Below are 17,381 nucleotides of genomic sequence, written 5' to 3' on the forward strand. Positions count from 1 at the left end.
ACTGTGATCACGTGCGTGTTGCTGTGATGCTTGAAATTATACCATCAGTATTCTACACAACAGCAGGGTCACTGATGGTGGGCAGGTTTCAGCTGAGCTTCCAGACTAAGGCAGACTAGGAAGAGGGAGAGACGGACTACTTCTGAACGTTTAGCCACGGAAAATATTACGAATAGCAAGAGAACACTGTCAGATATAGTGCCAGAAGATAAAAACATTATGAATAGCTATAGAATATTGTCAAACATAGAACAGAAGATGAGCCCTTCATGCTGGAAGGTACTCAAAATATGACTAGGGAAGAGCTGCTTGCTCAAATTAGAGTAGACCACAACGAAACAAATGGAGTAAAGCTTTCGGGACCTTTATTAGCTGATGCAACACAACTCAATATGAGGAGAAACAGCTGTGTCTTAAGCTAGGTTCTCTAAAGAAGCAAAACCAGTGTTACATATGTGTAAAGAAATGTTTGTATCAAGAAAACGACTCAGAATTTCAGCGATAGGTCCTGAGTGCAGGCCAGGTGAACGAAGATAGGTGAACGGTCCTGGAAGGGCGCACTCACAAGTCAAGGCACACAGCAGGTCCTCGGTGCTGGAGCCGGGTGGGCAGCAGGGAGACAGGCAACCAGGCTTGAGCAGGGCAGGCATGCTGCAGAAATGATGGCGAAGCACACGAGGTGGGCCAACAGGAGCAGGCGTGCAGGGTCTCCCAGGGAGCATCCAGCTTTCCAGGCACACTCGACGCGCAGGTCCAACAGGAAAGCACACAACAGAGTGGGCTACTGGCTCAGGTTCAAAGGCTCAGGTTGGAGGATGACCCAGATGGGAGGTCCAGATCCAGCGGGGAAAAAGAAGAGTGAATTTTTCCTGCATGCCCATTATACATCTGTCCTGCAGGCCACACCCCTAAGGAAACATCCTTTTAACTGATTGGTCGCTTATAGCCAATCATCATAGTGTTAACTATCAACTGCCAAACAACTGGGAATCCTGGCTCACTCAAGTTGACACAGAAACCTAAACTATCATAAGCTACAAATTTCCATTAATAATTGAAATGTATAAACTAGGAATCTAGGACAATTGGAAATTGTCAGAAATGAAATGATCTGCATGAAGATTGCTATCCTAGGCACTAGTGAGCTGAAATGGACTGGTAATGGTCATTTTGAATCTGACAATCATAGGGCTTACTATGCCAGGAAGGACAAATTGAAGAAGAATGACATTGCATTCATCGTCAAAAGGAACATTTCAAGATCTATCTTGAAGTACACTGCTGTCTGTGATAGGAGAATATCCATACATCTACAAGAAAGACCAGTTAAATACCACTATTAATCAAATTCATGCACCAACCAGTAGTCAGTAATCAGGAATTTGAAGAATTCACCAAATTCCTCAGCCTGAAATTGATCAAACATGCAATCAAGATGTAACGATAATTACTGGTGATTGGAATGCAAAGGTTGGAAACAAAGAGGAAGGGTCAGTAGATGGAAAATATGGCCTTGGTGATAGAAATAATACTGGAGATCGCACAATAGAATATTGCAAGACCAATGACTTCTTCATTGCAAATACCTTTTCTAAAGAACATAAAAGGTAGACACATGGATCTCATCAGATGCAATACACAGGAATCAAACTGATTGTATTTGTGGAAAGAGACTATGAAAAAGCTTAATATCATCAGTCAGGGACCGACTGTGGAACGGGCTATTAACTATTCATATGCAAGTTCAGGCTGAAGAGGAAGAGAATTAAAATTAGTCCACAATAGCCAAAATATGATCTTGAACATATCCCACCTGAATTTAGAGACCACCTAAAGAAAAGATTTGATGCATTAGACACTATTGACCAAAGACCAGAAGAGTTGTGGGATGACATCAAGAACAGTACACAGGAAGAAAGTAATAGGTCATTAAAAAGACAGATTCACACTTTGTACATTCCACATTCTTATTATTAATGGATGTTTACAGCTGTTTCTTCTCATTTGAGTTGTGCCCCATCAGCAAATTCAGGTCCCAGAAGCTTAACTCCATCCATGTCATTAAGATCAACTTGACTTTGAGAAGGCAACTCTACCCAGTCATATTTTCAGTGCCTTCCAATCTGTGGGGCTGATCTTCCGACATTATATCTGACAATGTTCCGCTGCTGTTCATAAGGTTTTTAGTGGCTAAACATCCAGCAGTAGTCTGTTTCTCTTTCCTCCTAGTCTGTTTCTTTCTGGAAACTGCTGAAATCTACCCACCAGGGGTGACCCTGCTGGGATTTAAAAGACCAACAGCATCACTTCCAGCATCACAGCAACACACAGGCCACCACAGTATGACAAACTGACCACCGACCTTGTGGTTCAAACCGACTTTGCAGTCCAGCGCATTAACCCACAGTACCACACTAGGACCTACGACAACTACTAAATATTTAATCATGTAAGGGTCAGTATTGCTGTTATTTTTGATATGTGCTCTCCTGTCTTTCCAACTGACTGTGGAACTACAGGATAAAGCACTGGACTGCAAGGTTGGCAGTTCAAACTCACCAGTTGCTCCTTGGGAACCCTCTTCAGGGTCGCTGTGAGTTGGAACCCACGAGATGGCACTTCACAACAACAGGAGCTCTTCTGGAAGTACAAACAGTGATGTGTATACTTCCGTGTGTTCCCCTACTGCTATGCTGCTGTGAATTCAATGACTGGAAACTTCTCCCTATTAAATGAACCACCTTTTGCTCCATTACTAACATACAGGGATTTCCCAGCTGGATGGGTCTTTATTTTATAAATGCATATATATAAAACCATAACTATATATACTCTTATTTTATAAATATGTATATATATACAAATGTGTATGTGTATTTTGTTGTTGTTAAGTGCTGTCAAGTCAATTCTGACTCATAGAAACCCTGTATAGTGTTTCTGAGACTATAATCTTCGCAGGAGTAGAAAGCCTCATCTTTCTCCTATGGAGCAGCTGGTGAGCTCAAAGTGCTGCCTTTGGGGTCTGTAGTCCAATACTTATCCTACAGAAACACCACTCTCATACATATAGAACTCCTGGTGTGGTGCTGTAAGATTAGCACTGAACGGTGAACCACAAGGTTGGCAGTGCAAAGCCAAAAGCTACTCCTTAGAAACCCTATACAGGGTCGCTGAGTCAACCTTGTTAAGTGCCATCGAGTCTGTTCTGACCCATAACGAACTTGTATACGTTTCCAAGGAGCAGCTGGTGAGCTTGAACCACCGAACTTGTGGTTCAAATCAACTTAAGAACAACATGGTGGTGGTGATGTGCCGTGGAGTCGGTTCTGACTCATAGCGACCCGAAGTGTATGAATCGTTGAACGGAAAACTGATGATATTGTCTGTAAACCTTCATTCAATTCACAATAAAAAGCTTTGTTGAAAAACTGATTTGCATTGTAAACCTTCAATTAACAATAAGAAGTCTAAATTTTTTTATATAAATAACTAAAACCCGAGTGTTTGGGGATTTATATGATAATCATCTCTAATCGGAGTTGGTCGTTTTGATGTGATTCTGTTGACGTCCTTGCTTTTGAAAGGTTGTCCAGGTCAGATCCAGTTATGGCACAAGAATGGAGCATGTCAATATCCCAGGCTACATGGTAAGCATGTCAACAGGCCACCTGAGCAGAATGGGTCTCAATATCACCAGCCCCATGGGTGAGAATAATCCGATAATGTATTGGAGCTTAGCTATTGTTTGGCACTGAACCATGAGGAGGCTGCTTCTGCATAGCCTTTCTCCCCTCCCAACTGTGCCTAATAAATTGCTGTCCCTTTAACCACAGGTTGTCCAGAGAAACAAAAACTCTCCCCCAGGCAATTATGATCCTTTCAAGTGTACACCAGGGACTCCGGGCTATGATGGCATAGAAGCCACCAAGAGAAAAGAAGAAAGGACCCGATTTTTTGGCAGATACAGAGCTAAGTCTCTGGGAAGGATCAGAGGGCTTTCTAGAACGATACCATTATCTGGTAAGGAAACGTTCTTATGGTAACATGTGGGTGAGTATAATAAATGAGAAGCTGTGAACATGTATTTAAATCTATAGTACAACAGGACAAGAATGCTTGCATCGCCTTGGTCTAACTGTATAACTGCAGACCCAAACCCAGGTAACTTGTCCCATTGACAAGAAAATGGGCTGCTCATCTACTTTGGGAAGGTTGGTAGAAATGTAGCAAAAATTTCCTTGCATTGATTTTGGAGACAACAAAGCTGGAATTCCTGCCTCTTGCTAGATGAGTGGACTTAAGTAAATTACATACCTCTCTGCACTTCAGTTTTCATATATCTGAAATAATAATAGTACTTTGTAGGGCTGCTGGGAAAATTTAACAAGACACTGTATGGAATACGTAAAGCAGTGATGACCATATGCCGCTAACTGCTCAGAAAGTATTTTCGGTGTTAAAGTTTCCTAATTTTTTCCCATCCCCTGAAAAATCACTAATATTCCAGAAACCATCTAGTTCAATGCTCTCACTTTTACAGATACTTTTGGGCATCTTTTTAAAAACAATTTTATACAAGGGGGCTTCAAACAGTTAGTGGAAAGACGGAACTGAAAGACAATGGAATTTTCCCACAAACTCTTTGAAGCCCTCTCATATACAAATTTTTACAAAGATAATACTTCAACCCAAAATAATAAGGTTTGATCTTGGAATTAATAAATTTACCACAGAATCCCAAGTCAGAAAGTGACTCTGTTGGATGCAAAATGGAGGCTTTTTAAAAGTTTCATAGTCTCCGTAAAGGGCTCTCCAAATGGAAATAAATATTCGCAAAATCAAAGGCAGATCAAAGAAACGAAAAGTAAGTAACTGGCAAAAAGATTTATAAAGTTTAATATAACTTAATATAATTCCACTCTGAACTGTCTTGGTTTACTTTTTGTTACTAAACCCTATGTTTGCACATGTTAAGACCAGTTTGTGCCAACAGTGCTTAAGGCAAAATGTCGAAAGGTTTATTCAGATCAGACATGTTTGTGATATTTCATTTTAGATTTGGTAATATGTTAGTTTAGTGACTTATTAAGACCTGGAAATTTTATCCATGGTGCTATGGGAAATACCACAATGATAAATGACCATCTTTCAATTTGGAGAGGAGCTTTGCAGGGGAAATGGTCTGCAGTAGGCCCTCAATGAGATGTTCTTATGCAGAGGCTGAAAAATGGGCTCAAATATGGCAGTGACTGTGAGAATGGTGCAGGATAGAACGGTTTCGTTTTGTTTTACGTCGGGTTGTAATGAGTCGGAACCTACTGCAGAGCATCTAACAACATATTCTCCATAGGAAGTAGGAATGCGTCAGGTTTTCCATTCCTTGTAAGTCTTTCCAAATCATTAAACGGAGGCCAAGTGAGACCAAAAGGATGGAAGTGAAGGCTAGAGTGCTTCCAGCTGGAGAAACTTACTTCTTAAAGCTTGGAGCACAGGATATTTGAAAAAGGCAGGTATTTAGATTAAAATGTTGGTAACTCCAATCTAACAGCTTTTCTAGATTCTTTTTAATAGGTCAAACAGCTAAAGCCTTCTATAATAAATGGTTTTAGGTTTGATTTTCAATACCTAGCATTTATTGAATCCTAGACATGAGCCAGGCACTGAGCTAAGATACTCACATAACCCCACAACTAGCCAATGAAGAGACTTGGTGATGTGAAGTGACTTGACCAAGGTCCCAGAAAAGCAAGTAAAGACATGAGAGTGAGTGTATGTGTGATGTAAGTGTATGTGGTAGGTGGTGGTAGGTGGTGGTAGGCGGTGGTAGGCGGTGGTAGGTGGTGATGGTGTGTGTATATTTTGTTTTCTTTTCTTTAGTAAAAAAAAAAAAAAAACCACAGGGAAAAAAACAACAACAACAACAAAAAAAAAAACAAAAAACACAGGGGACTTTTTTATTCCCAACACAGGGCAGGTCTTTATGGGGTGGCGGAAGGCGGCTCTGGGCCCCTACTTGCTGGCAATAAGTGAGTTCCGCAGGACCACAATGACAGAGTCCCCACGCTGGAACGTGTTGGAGATGTAGCGGTCCTTGTTGACAGGCTTGGATTTCTTCTTGCCCTTGTCACTCTTGGGCACATCTCTGTCACATTCTCCAGCACCATGTGGCAGTGTCTGTAGAAAGCCTTCACACGATCCAGCAGCTTCTTGTTGCAACAGTTGATGAGCACTTGGGTGTTATTCTTGACCCACTGCGTGAGCACTGAGAAGGACCCCGTGTTCAACTCCCCCTCCCCCCGCTTCTGCAGTTCCTCTGGGGTCACTTTGGGGCTTGTTGACGAGGCTCCTGGAGCTGGCAGTGTTCTCGGGTCACTCCGTTTGTATGTATTTTAAGAAAGGAATGGGGTCTCAATTTTGAAAGACCGCTAAATCACGAGCACAACTTCCTCTACTCCACTTTTCCCCTCTTTTTCACTCTTAACACCTCCATCCCATCTGCGCAAAATTGTCCACGTGAAACATCATTCATCTTCTCTCTGCCTTGACACTGCAGAGTTTAATACGAGAAATAGCGTTCCTGGGCTACACAGTACCCCACATCATTTCTGCAGGCATCACTATGAGTACCCAAGAAGCTAGACGACAATACTGAAGGTGGTACACATACCCCTCTTTGTTCTGCTGTTGATTTGTTGTCACTGCGCTGAAGGCACGCCGGTATCTGCACGTTTTCTATCCAGACCAGGCAACTATACAAAACTAGAAGGTGTTAAGAGTGAGGGTGTTTATCATCAACACTAAACCGTCATTGAAGGGGTCTGTACAAAGATACTGAAGGGAAGCTCTGAAGTCAAGTCATATGAACATCAAAAAGCTGCAGGGGAAATTCCATTATCTTTTAATTCCATTTTCAATGAATTTTTCAAGCCCCCTAGTATAGGTTCAAATCTTGCCTCCACCACCAAGACCTGGAAGACCGTGGGCAAGCAACTTAAGTCTGTATGAGCCTCAGGGTCCTCATCTACATAATGGAGAGTATGATAGCATATGCCTCACAAGCTTATCAGGAGTGTTGAGTGATATCAGGAATGCAAAAATATCTGACCAACAGCAAGGACTTAATAAATACTGGGGACTCCTGGTGCGGCTGTAGGGTCAGCACTGGACTGCAAACAACAGGTCAGCAGTTCAAACCCACCAGTTGCTCCTCACAAACCCTATGTGAGGTCACTATGAGTCGGAACCAACATGATAGCACTTAACAACGACAACAAAGAGGAGTCCTGGTGTAACACTGGAGGATACGCACTGGACTCCTAACCACAAGGTTGGTGGTTCAAACCCACCAGTCACTCCACAGAGTCCCTATACAGGGTCACTACGAGTCGGAAACGACTTGACAGTGCTTAACAAGCAACATTATTGAAAGGGTCCCTGGTGGCACAGTGGTTGAGCCCTTGGCTGCTGATGAAAACGGTGGTGGTTGGAACCCACCAGCCACCCCCAGGTAGAAAGGTGTGACAGTCTGCTTCCGTAAGGGTGACAGCATTGGGAACTGTATGAAGCAGGGTCACCATAAGCAAGAATCAACTCGATGGATGGTAACAGGTCTGTTTGTTCCTTCTGTGACTCATAGTCAGTGCCAAGGATGCAACACGTAGCAGTCTAGGGAGGCTTGGGACACAGGGCACCTGTATTTATATTTTTATTATTAATAATACAAGGTAAACAAATGTCATGTAAACATCATACAGATGCATGTTATGGGGATTCAAAGGAAGAAAGTCACAGTTAGAAAAACTTTTTTAGATTAAAATAGAAATTCAGAAAGGGAAAAGGACCTTACCAATGTCACAAAGCTAGTTTGGACTGGGTGGGGATAAAGTCCTAAAATCCTGATTCATACTGTCAGAATGCTTCATGAAACTATGTTATGCCACTAGCAACATGATACTAACAACAGCCGTGGCTAACATTGAAAAGGTCCATTGTGCAGGCCTTATTAAGCCCTCACAATAATCTAGGAGGGAGCACTGTATGTTATTGTTGTTGAGTGCTGTCCACTTGGTTCCAACTCACAGTGACCCTGTATAGTGTGCCTTAGCCTACAAATCTTTGCAGAAGCAGAAAGCCTTATGTCTCTGCCACGATCAGCTGGTGGCCTTGAACCACAGACTTTGTGGTTCGAAGTCCAGGACTGACCCTCTAGAGCCACTGTGCTCCCCCAGAATACTGTATATTTTCCCATAATTTTACTTTACATTTTACAAATGTGAAAACTGAGGCACAGGAAGGGTAAGAAACTTGCCCAATGTCCTTCAGCCTGAAAAATGGCCAACCCAGAACTTAAATCCAGGTTTCTAATCAGTTATATTGGAGGGTTCAAGGGGAGGGTAGGACAGGCTAGCCAGAAGCAAGGGGCATGACAGGTGGAAACAGACATTTATGGAAAGTGAATAGGTGCTCTTATTGAAAGAGGATATTCAAGTAAAGGAGTTAGCAGGTTAGAACAGAGCATGAAGCCAATTAGAGACTTGGATGACAAACCAGGAAGCTGGTTTGTTGTTTGGTTAGGGAGAATATAGATCCAGAAGATGGGAATTTGACAATTCTACAATTGTAATTGGTTTTCAACTTTTTATTATGAATTGGTTGAAGATCTACAGCGCAGATCAGTTTTCCACTCAACAGTTCATATATATTTTGTCTCATTTCATTGACTGCAATCCCCACACAGAACCATCATTTATCCCACTTCCTCCCTAGGTTGCCTGTTTCCATTCCTCCTTTCCTGACCCTCTGAAATGCATCCTTGGGTAAATGCTGCTTTTTTTTTTTTATCTCAAGTGATTATTCTAAAGAGTTCATAACTCCCTAATGTTACTGTTTCCCTTATAGGCCTGTCTGTTGTTTGGCTGAAAATTTAGTCATGGGGTGAGTTCTACAGCTGCATTTTTTTTTTTGAAGATTAATCTGATCATAGGCAGAATGAAGAGGGAAAGTCTAGTGGCAGGAAGACCATGTCAGCGGCAGCACTGGAGAAAGATGGGGTCTTTTCAGATAGTCTCCAACCTCTGAGGGTCACACAGCCCAAGTCCTCTTCCCAATCTCACTGTGTCAGGAGAGACTGACATTCTCCTCCTGTCTTTTCTCACAGGCTGTGGTATTTCCACATCCACATCAGTAAACAAAGCTCCAGGCAAACCATGAAGATTTTGTTTCAATACCAGACATTCAGATTCCTCTGGCTTGCCAAGCCACCTGGCCGGCACTTTCACAAAGATTACCAGCTCTGGGCACCTCTGACCCTTGATGACTTTGAAGCCATAAATCGCTGTGAGAAGATGTTGCCTAAGAACTTTAACTTTGCTGGCGATGTGCTGGACCAGTGGTCTCAAAAAGAGAAGGTATGTGACGCTAGGTTTCCATTACATGCTTGGTGCTCACTTACTTCTCACCAAAAAAAAAAACACTGCCATCACGTCGGTTCCGTCTCATGCAGACCGGGTGTAGGGGTTCCATAAAGGAAAGCTTTATGGGAGCAGAAAGTGTCATCTTTCTCACAAGGAGCAGCTGGTGGGTTTGAGCTGCTGATCTTGCAATTAGCAGTCAAGTGCTTATCCTGTAACACCACCAGGTCTCCTTAACAACGTCCCATTTTCTTGCTCTGTGGTCTCACTTGTCAAATTTAATTCAATTCTTCCATCCCTTTGTTTGTTTTCCAATTGCCGTCTCCTATTTCCAAGGAGTCCTGGTGGCCATGCAGGATAATGTACTGGACTGTAAGGTCAGTTGGAACCACAAGGTCAGCGGTTCAAACTCACCAGCTGCTCCTTAGAAACCATATACAGGGTTGCTATGAGTCAGAACCAACTCGATGACACTTAGCAACAACAACAAGAACATTGTCAAGGAAGGAGCTTTGATCCTAAACTATGCATGGTTGTCTTTCTCTGTCGTCTCCACAACATTCCCAGATATTCCTCTTTTTTTGCCTCTTTTCGCCAAGTCCGAAGCAACAGCTGTTTACTCCCCATTCATTGTTCAGGCTGGTCCCAGGCTTATCCAAAGAATAGTAATCTGTGTTTTGTTTTCAAGATCGAGAATCACCACTCACAACTGGGCAATTAGAAAAGGGGAGAACAGAGGTTGAGAAGAATAAAGCAAGCTAATGTGTACAACAATGTGTGCAGCCTCAGGACAAGGTCCCTGCTTTCTAAACCCCACCCCATCCTAGGTACAGACCTAGAAACACGTAACCTATTAGGACTTTCCAAAACGCACTGCATGAACTCACACTCTAAAGATGGTGTTAGCTACTAGATACACTGTTCTTGTTGAATTATCACCAAGTTGAGGCCAGCTCATGGTAAATCCATGTATGCAAAGTAGAACTACTCAGGAGGGTTTTCAAGGCTCTGACTTCTCATAAGCAGATCACCAGGTCTGTCATCTAAGGTCCCTCTGGGTGGGTTCCAAATGCCAACCTTTCAGCTAGTAGGAGAGTGCTTAACTACCTAGGGATTCTATTGCTAATGCCGTGGAGTCGGTTCTGACTCGTAGCGACCCTGTACAGGGTTTCCGAGGCTATAAATCTTTACAGGAACAGAAAGCCTCATCTTTCTCCCGCGGAACAGCTGGTAGTTTCAAACTGCTGACCTTGTGGTTCGCAGCCCGATTCGTAACCACTATACTACCAGAGCTCCTTTCTACTAGATACACAAGACATTAAATATATTGAATCATTCGTTAGTAAACAGAGGGGAAAGCCTTCATTTAAAGTCATCACTTCTTTTTTGTTGTTGTTGTTAAGTGCCATCAAGTCGGTTCCGACTCATAGCGACCCTGTATAGGGTTTCCAAGCTTAAACTGCCGACCTTGCAGTTCAAACCGACCTTGCAGTTCAACACATAACCCATAGCACCACACCAAGACTCCTCTTTAATACCTGCTAAAGAATTCCTGGTGTGGCACTGTAGGATAAGCAATGGACTGCTAACCGCAACATCAGTGGTTCAAACCCACCAGCCCCTCCTCAGAAATGCTATACAGGGTAGATATGGATCAGAAACAACTTGATGGCACTTAACTAAACAAAACAAAGAGTCCCTGGATGGTGCATAGAGATAATGTACTTGGTTGCTAACTAAGAGGCTGGTGGTGTGAGTCCGCAGCTATTGAAAACCCCAGGAAAAACAGTTCTATTATGACACACATGGGATCACCGTACATCAGAGTTGACTTGGCTGTTAAGTACCATGGAGTTGGTTCTGACTTATAATGACCCTGTACAGGGTTTCCGAGGCTGTAAATCTTTACGGGAGCAGAAAGCCTCAGCTTTTTCCCAAGCTGATTTGGTGGCAACTGCTACTACTTGTGAAAGTCTCTTTTGAACAAAATGAGAGCGAGTAGACATTGTTAATCTCACCCTAAAACTGAAAGACATATGTTGTTGTTAAGTGCTGTCGCGTTAGGTCTGACTCATAGAGGCCCTGTATAGTAGTAGGGTTTCCGAGGAGCAGCTGCTGAGCTTGAACCTCAGGTAACACATAAAGCCTAGAGATTTTGCAGTCTGACTCCAAAGCAAGAGAAGTTTCCTCCAGAATCCATCGGTCAAGTTAACTGGCTCCCATGGCCCACCATTCTGATCCTTGTTCCCCGTGAAGACCACACATCAGGTTTTTTGGTACAAGGAATGTCAGATTACGAGTTAACCCAAGTATATCCATTAGGGTTATCTGGACAGAATAGAGTAAGAAAGGAATTTATTGAAGCATATGTAAAAGAGTTGCCATATTGGGTGGCAGATGACAGGAATCAGAACAACTCCCTGAGGTCTATAAGCACCAGGTTCCAAGAGATAGTGTCTTCATCCACCATTTCTAGCTTTGGGTTCCTCACAGAAAACTCAAAGTCCAGGGAGAGAAGATCTGACTGGTTCAACTTGGGTCCAATGCCCACCCACTGGTCAGGGAAGGATGAACACCATGATAGGTTGTCCCGTCAAGGAGAGGATAGTTCCTCCAAAGATGTACCAGGTGCTCCTACCAGAATCCACGGGAGCCCACGCAGAGGGGAAGTAGACAGATGTCCCCACTACTTGGTTGCCGGCCATATGAACCTGTCCTCTTTTCTATGTGTCCCTGTCCAGACAGGAGAGAGACCTGCCAATCCAGCCCTGTGGTGGGTGAATGGTAAAGGGGATGAGGTGAAATGGAGCTTTGGGGAACTGAGCATCTTGTCCCGAAAGGCTGCCAACGTGCTCACCAAACCCTGTGGCCTGAAGAGAGGAGACCGCGTGGCTGTGATTCTACCCCGGATCCCAGAGTGGTGGCTCATAAATGTGGCTTGTATGCGAACAGGTCAGTGTCAGTATCAAACATTTCTAAATCATGCAGAAATATACAAAGACTGGAACCCAAGGGTTTTCTGAATGATTATTGTTGTTGTTAAGTACTGTGGAGTCGATTCTGACTCATAGCGATCCTGCAAAGAGTTTCCGAGGCTGCAAATCTTTACAGGAGCAGAAAGCCTCATCTTTCTCCCACAGAACAACTGGTAGTTTCAAACTGCCAACCTTGAGGTTAGCAGCCTGATTTGTAACCACTATGCTACCAGAGCTAGGTCTAATTAAATTACGCTAACAGAAGATAGAAAAACAAGAGTTGATGTTCAGAGCAAGCATGATGTAATTGTTAAGTGCCATTGAGTCAGTTCCCACTCATTATAGGGTTTCCAAGGACAGCTGGTGGGTTTGAACCACTGACCATGCAGTGCTGTAGGCTAACTGGACTCATAACCACAAGGTCAACAGTTCAAACCAAACCAACTGCTTCCGTAGAACAAAAATAAAGTTGTCTAATCCAAAAAAAAAAAAAAGGAGCTCCGGTAGTGTAGTGATTACGAGTTGGCTGCTAACCTCAAGGTCAGCAGTCCTACTGTACCAGCCACTCCACTGGAGAAAGATGAGGCTTTCTGCTCCCATAAAGACTTACAGCCTCAGAAACCCTGTACAGGTCGCTGTGAGTCGGAGCCGATTCCACGGCACAGAACCAGCAGCACCACCACCTTTAGGGAAGCTGACACAGTTCTATCTTTTTCCCAATGGAGCGCCTGATGGACTCCATGGAGCGGCTCCTTTTCTTTCGGACATAGATGCATACACCCCACACTTACTGCTGCCAAGTCCATTCTGACTCATAGTGACCCTATTGGACATACTAAAAGTGCCCCATAGGGTTTCCAGGCTGCAAATCTTAGGGGAAGCAGACTGCCTAGTGTTTCTCCCATAGAGGAGGATGAAACACCCACCTTTCCTTTAGCAGATGAGTGCTAAATCACCGCACACCAGGACTTCTCTGTCTAGATCCAAACCAAACCAAAGCAATCCAAATGGCCACAGAGTCCATTCCATAGCATCCTCATAGCAACCCTAGAGGACACAGTAGAACTGCTCCCTAGGGTTTCCAAGACTGTAAATCTTTAAGGGAGCAGTCTCCTCTTTTTCCCTCAGAGAGGATGGTGGATGGACCTTGGGGTTAGCAGTTCAATGCTGATCCCAACAGCAAGGATCTGCACACCATGGCTGGTCGCCTGTTCTTGTAAATAAAAGGTAAAAGGAAACACTGCCACGCCCATTGGTTTGCATATTGTCTGTGACTGTTTTCCTTCTAGAGGGCAGAGTTGCTGCTTTAAACAAAGATCCTGTGGTCCGCAAATCCTAGCATTGTTTATTTTCTGGCCCTTTACAGAACATGTTTGCTGATCCCTGCTCTGAAACGTCACTAAATGTTTATAAATCAATGAACAATAAATAAGAACACCAAAGGCTATGCTGCCATAGAAAATACAAAGATGTATTTTGTTGCAATGCCATTCAAAAATGATAAAGTATTAGACAACATAGAGAAATGGTTAAATAAACGATAACTTAGCTAAGACTAAATGTTTAATTGATGTGCGGTGATTATGGTGCCTCAACTTGATGGAATGGAGTCCTGCTGTGGTGCGGTGGGATAAGCACTGCTAAACATGAGATGCCAAGTTCAAACCCACCAGCCACTCCTTGGGTCACTATGAGTTGGATCTGATTTGACAATCACTTAACAACAAACTTGATGGAACATCATTAATCATGTTGAAAATGTTCTAATTACCAATATTAAGTAGAAACAGCAATAGGTAAAATTATTTTTCCATTCACTATTAAATAAAAAACTTGTAAATGTGAAACCAGTTGTGATTGGGAGGAAATTAAGGATTGTTGTTAAGTGCCACTGAGTAGGTTCTGACTCCTAGCTACCCTGTATAGGGCTTCCAAGGACTGACTGGTGGGTTTGAGCTGCCAACCCTGTTATCAGTCCAGTGTTTATCCTACAGCACCACACCAGGACTCCACTAGGCACACAATGGTTGGCTGGTTTGTTATGTGCTATCGAATTGGTTTCGACCCATAGTGACCCTGTATGAGGCTTCCAAGGCTGTAAAGCATTGTAGAAGCAGAAAGTCTCATCTTTCTCCCTTGGAGTGGCTGGTAGATTCGAACTACTGAACTTGCTGACCAGTCCATTCATTACCCACTACGCTACCAGAGCTCCTTGTTGTTAGTATCTTGTCGGAGGCACTTGTGACTCACAGCGACCCTGCGTAGTAACTTGTGGTTCAAACTGACCTTGGGATCTAGTGCTCTATCCCAGTGCCAGACTAAATGACTCTATGGCAGTGGGTTTGGTTTTATGGGGTTTTTGGGGGGTTAACTACAAAAGGGTAACTCAAAAAGTATCGCTACTAGGGTTCCAGTTCATATAAAACATGTTTAATTTAAATATGTCTCTGCAATATGGTTGCAGACAAATATTCTCTAAGGAACATGTTAGTCTTGGTCTTGTTAGGGTGCCTTCCAAAAAAAGACCCAATCAAAATAATGATTTCTGAGGAGATCTGCTGAGCCTGTTAAATTCAAAAGCTGAGAGGTCAGTTCAGAAGATTGTAACAACTGTTTTTTGGAGATTCCAAAAGGTAATCTTAATAGATGCTCTCAAAGGACACAAAGGAGCTCTGGTAGCGTAGTGGTTACTAATCGGGCTGCAAACCGCAAGGTCAGCAGTACAAAACTACCAGCTGTTCCGCGGGAGAAAGATGAGGCTTTCTGCTCCTGTAAAGATTTACAGCCTCGGAAACCCTATACAGGGTCGCTATGAGTCGGAACCGACTCCACGGCACATAACAACAACAAAAACAAAGGACACAGGGCGATCATGGGGGCTTACTAGGAAGAAGTTTGAAGAAAATTGAAAACTACATGGGGGAGAAAAAGACCAGGATATTTTCTTTTTTTTTTTTTTCCCATCACAATGCACCAGCTTTCTGTGAGGTCCTATGAGAATTTCTGTGGGAAGACTTACCCTATCCACCCTACAGCCCTAATCCTGAGGCCTCAGACTTTTTATTCCTCAAACTCAAAAAACATCTAAAAGGAATGTAATGTGAGTCTCCTCTTTAGGGAAGGGATGTTGTTGTTGTTATGTGCCATGGAGTCGGTTCCGACTCATAGAGACCCTGCATAGGGTTACTGAGGCTGCAAATCTTTACGGGAGCAGAAAGCCTTATCTTTCTCCTGCACAACAGCTGGTAGTTTCGAACTGCTGACTGTGGGATTAGCAGCCTGATTCGTAAGTTAGAGATAGAAATACCACCTTCAGAAGTATACAGACCTAGATGGAGATGCTGGGAAACATAGCTTTACATTTGAATATTTGGTTTAATAAAGGTCTCTATAATTTTGTACCAATACTTACTGATTTAGCCTCATAGAATACATATTATAATACATACACACATACAAATTGAGGTAAGAATATAGAAAGAATTCTAACATCTCAACTTAAAAGAAATTTTTTTTATTAATTTTTTCTCATCTGCAATGGATGTCTTGTAAAACTCATCCTGAAGCGACCACTGTGATTGAATGATTCAGTCCTCTGAACCAGTAGTCTCCAGAGTTCTCATGAAAATGGGCTATAAGCTGTAAAGTGTAATTTAAATGTTGCATAATAATGATTCAAATGTTACATAATAATCGCCCACCATTAGCATGCTTACTGTATGACAGACATTTTACATATGAAGTTGTTGCTGTTAAGTGCAGTGAGTTGGTTCCAATTCATAGCCGCCCTGTATAGGGTTTCTGAGGAGTGGCTCATGGGTTTGAACTGTCATCATTTTGGTTAGCAGTCCCAGGGCTCATCCCACAGCTCCATACCAGGACTCCAAAATATTATCTCCATTTTACAGATGAGAAAACAAAGGCAGAGAAAGATCCTGTGTCCACAGTTACAAGGCTGCTAAAGATTAGATATGATGTTTGTCAGACTCTGAAGTCTGGACTCTAAGAGTCTCCTTGTGATCAGGGTCCTGTGGGATGGGCCTGGGAGGGCAGGGAGGACAAGGCAGAAAGAGCTGAAGGCTGAGTGCCTAGGTTTTCCACAGTGCACAACCCTACCTAACAGACAACAGTCCTGTTCAGTGTGGAGCCCTCTCTCCTTCCCAGGGCTTGTCTTCATGCCAGGAACAATACAGCTGACAGCAAAGGACATTCTCTATCGACTGCAAGCATCCAAGGCCAAGTGCATTGTGGCCAGTGAGGAGGTGGCCCCAGTTGTGGAGTCGATTGTGTCGGACTGCCCAGACTTGAAGACCAAGCTCCTGGTGTCTCCACACAGCCAGGAAGGGTGGCTCAGCTTCCAGGAGTTATTTCAGTGAGTATTTTCTTAGCCTCAGTTGCAGTACCAGTAACAACAGGAATCACAGCTCCATCTCCAAGTCGGCTTGTCTCCAAGGGGACTCACTGTAAGTTGATCTGGGTTCTTTCTCAGGCAGAAGGAAAGGATGTAGTTCTGCCTCCAACTTCCTGTTCTGAACTGTGAGTCTTCTGTGTGGCCTGGCCCCTGAGGATCTACTGGAATACACCTCATTTCACTTCCTCTGCCTTGAGTCACTCTGGCTACCTCTCTCCCCACCTCTGCACCTGCTGACTGTTCTTCCTCAGACCTTTTCATGGTTGGCTCCTTTGTGTCGGTTAGATTTCAGCTCAGGTGTTTTATCCTCAGTGAGACTTTTCTGACCACCTGGTGGAGTATAGCCCTCTAAACACTCTCCATCACATGATCCTGTTCCTTTCAGAGCACTCTTAACGCTCTGAAATTACCAAGGCATTCATTTGTTCCCTTATTTATTTATTATCTGTCTTCTGCTGTACAGTAAGTAGACAAACAAAGAAGTTGCCCTTGAGTAAATTCTGACTCGTGATGACCCCATATGTTACACAGTAGAACTGCTCCAGGGGGTTTTCTTGCCTGTCATCTTTAAAGAAATACTCACAG

The 17,381-nt window shown here is 43.3% G+C and overlaps 1 protein-coding gene across 1 annotated transcript in view; it reads left to right on the forward strand.

The window, feature by feature from the left end:
* The first annotated feature begins 9,206 nt into the window (after positions 1-9,206).
* ACSM4 (acyl-CoA synthetase medium-chain family member 4) overlaps positions 9,207-17,381 on the forward strand; it is a 25,362-nt gene continuing 17,187 nt past the window's right edge. The window contains exons 1-3 of the mRNA XM_006875963.1: positions 9,207-9,407; positions 12,152-12,362; positions 16,550-16,757. Coding sequence (XP_006876025.1) covers positions 9,207-9,407; positions 12,152-12,362; positions 16,550-16,757 — 620 coding nt within the window. The remainder of the gene's footprint in view (positions 9,408-12,151; positions 12,363-16,549; positions 16,758-17,381) is intronic.

Source organism: Chrysochloris asiatica, unplaced genomic scaffold (assembly GCF_000296735.1).
Source record: "Chrysochloris asiatica unplaced genomic scaffold, ChrAsi1.0 scaffold00348, whole genome shotgun sequence".
Taxonomy (NCBI): Eukaryota; Metazoa; Chordata; class Mammalia; order Afrosoricida; family Chrysochloridae; genus Chrysochloris; species Chrysochloris asiatica.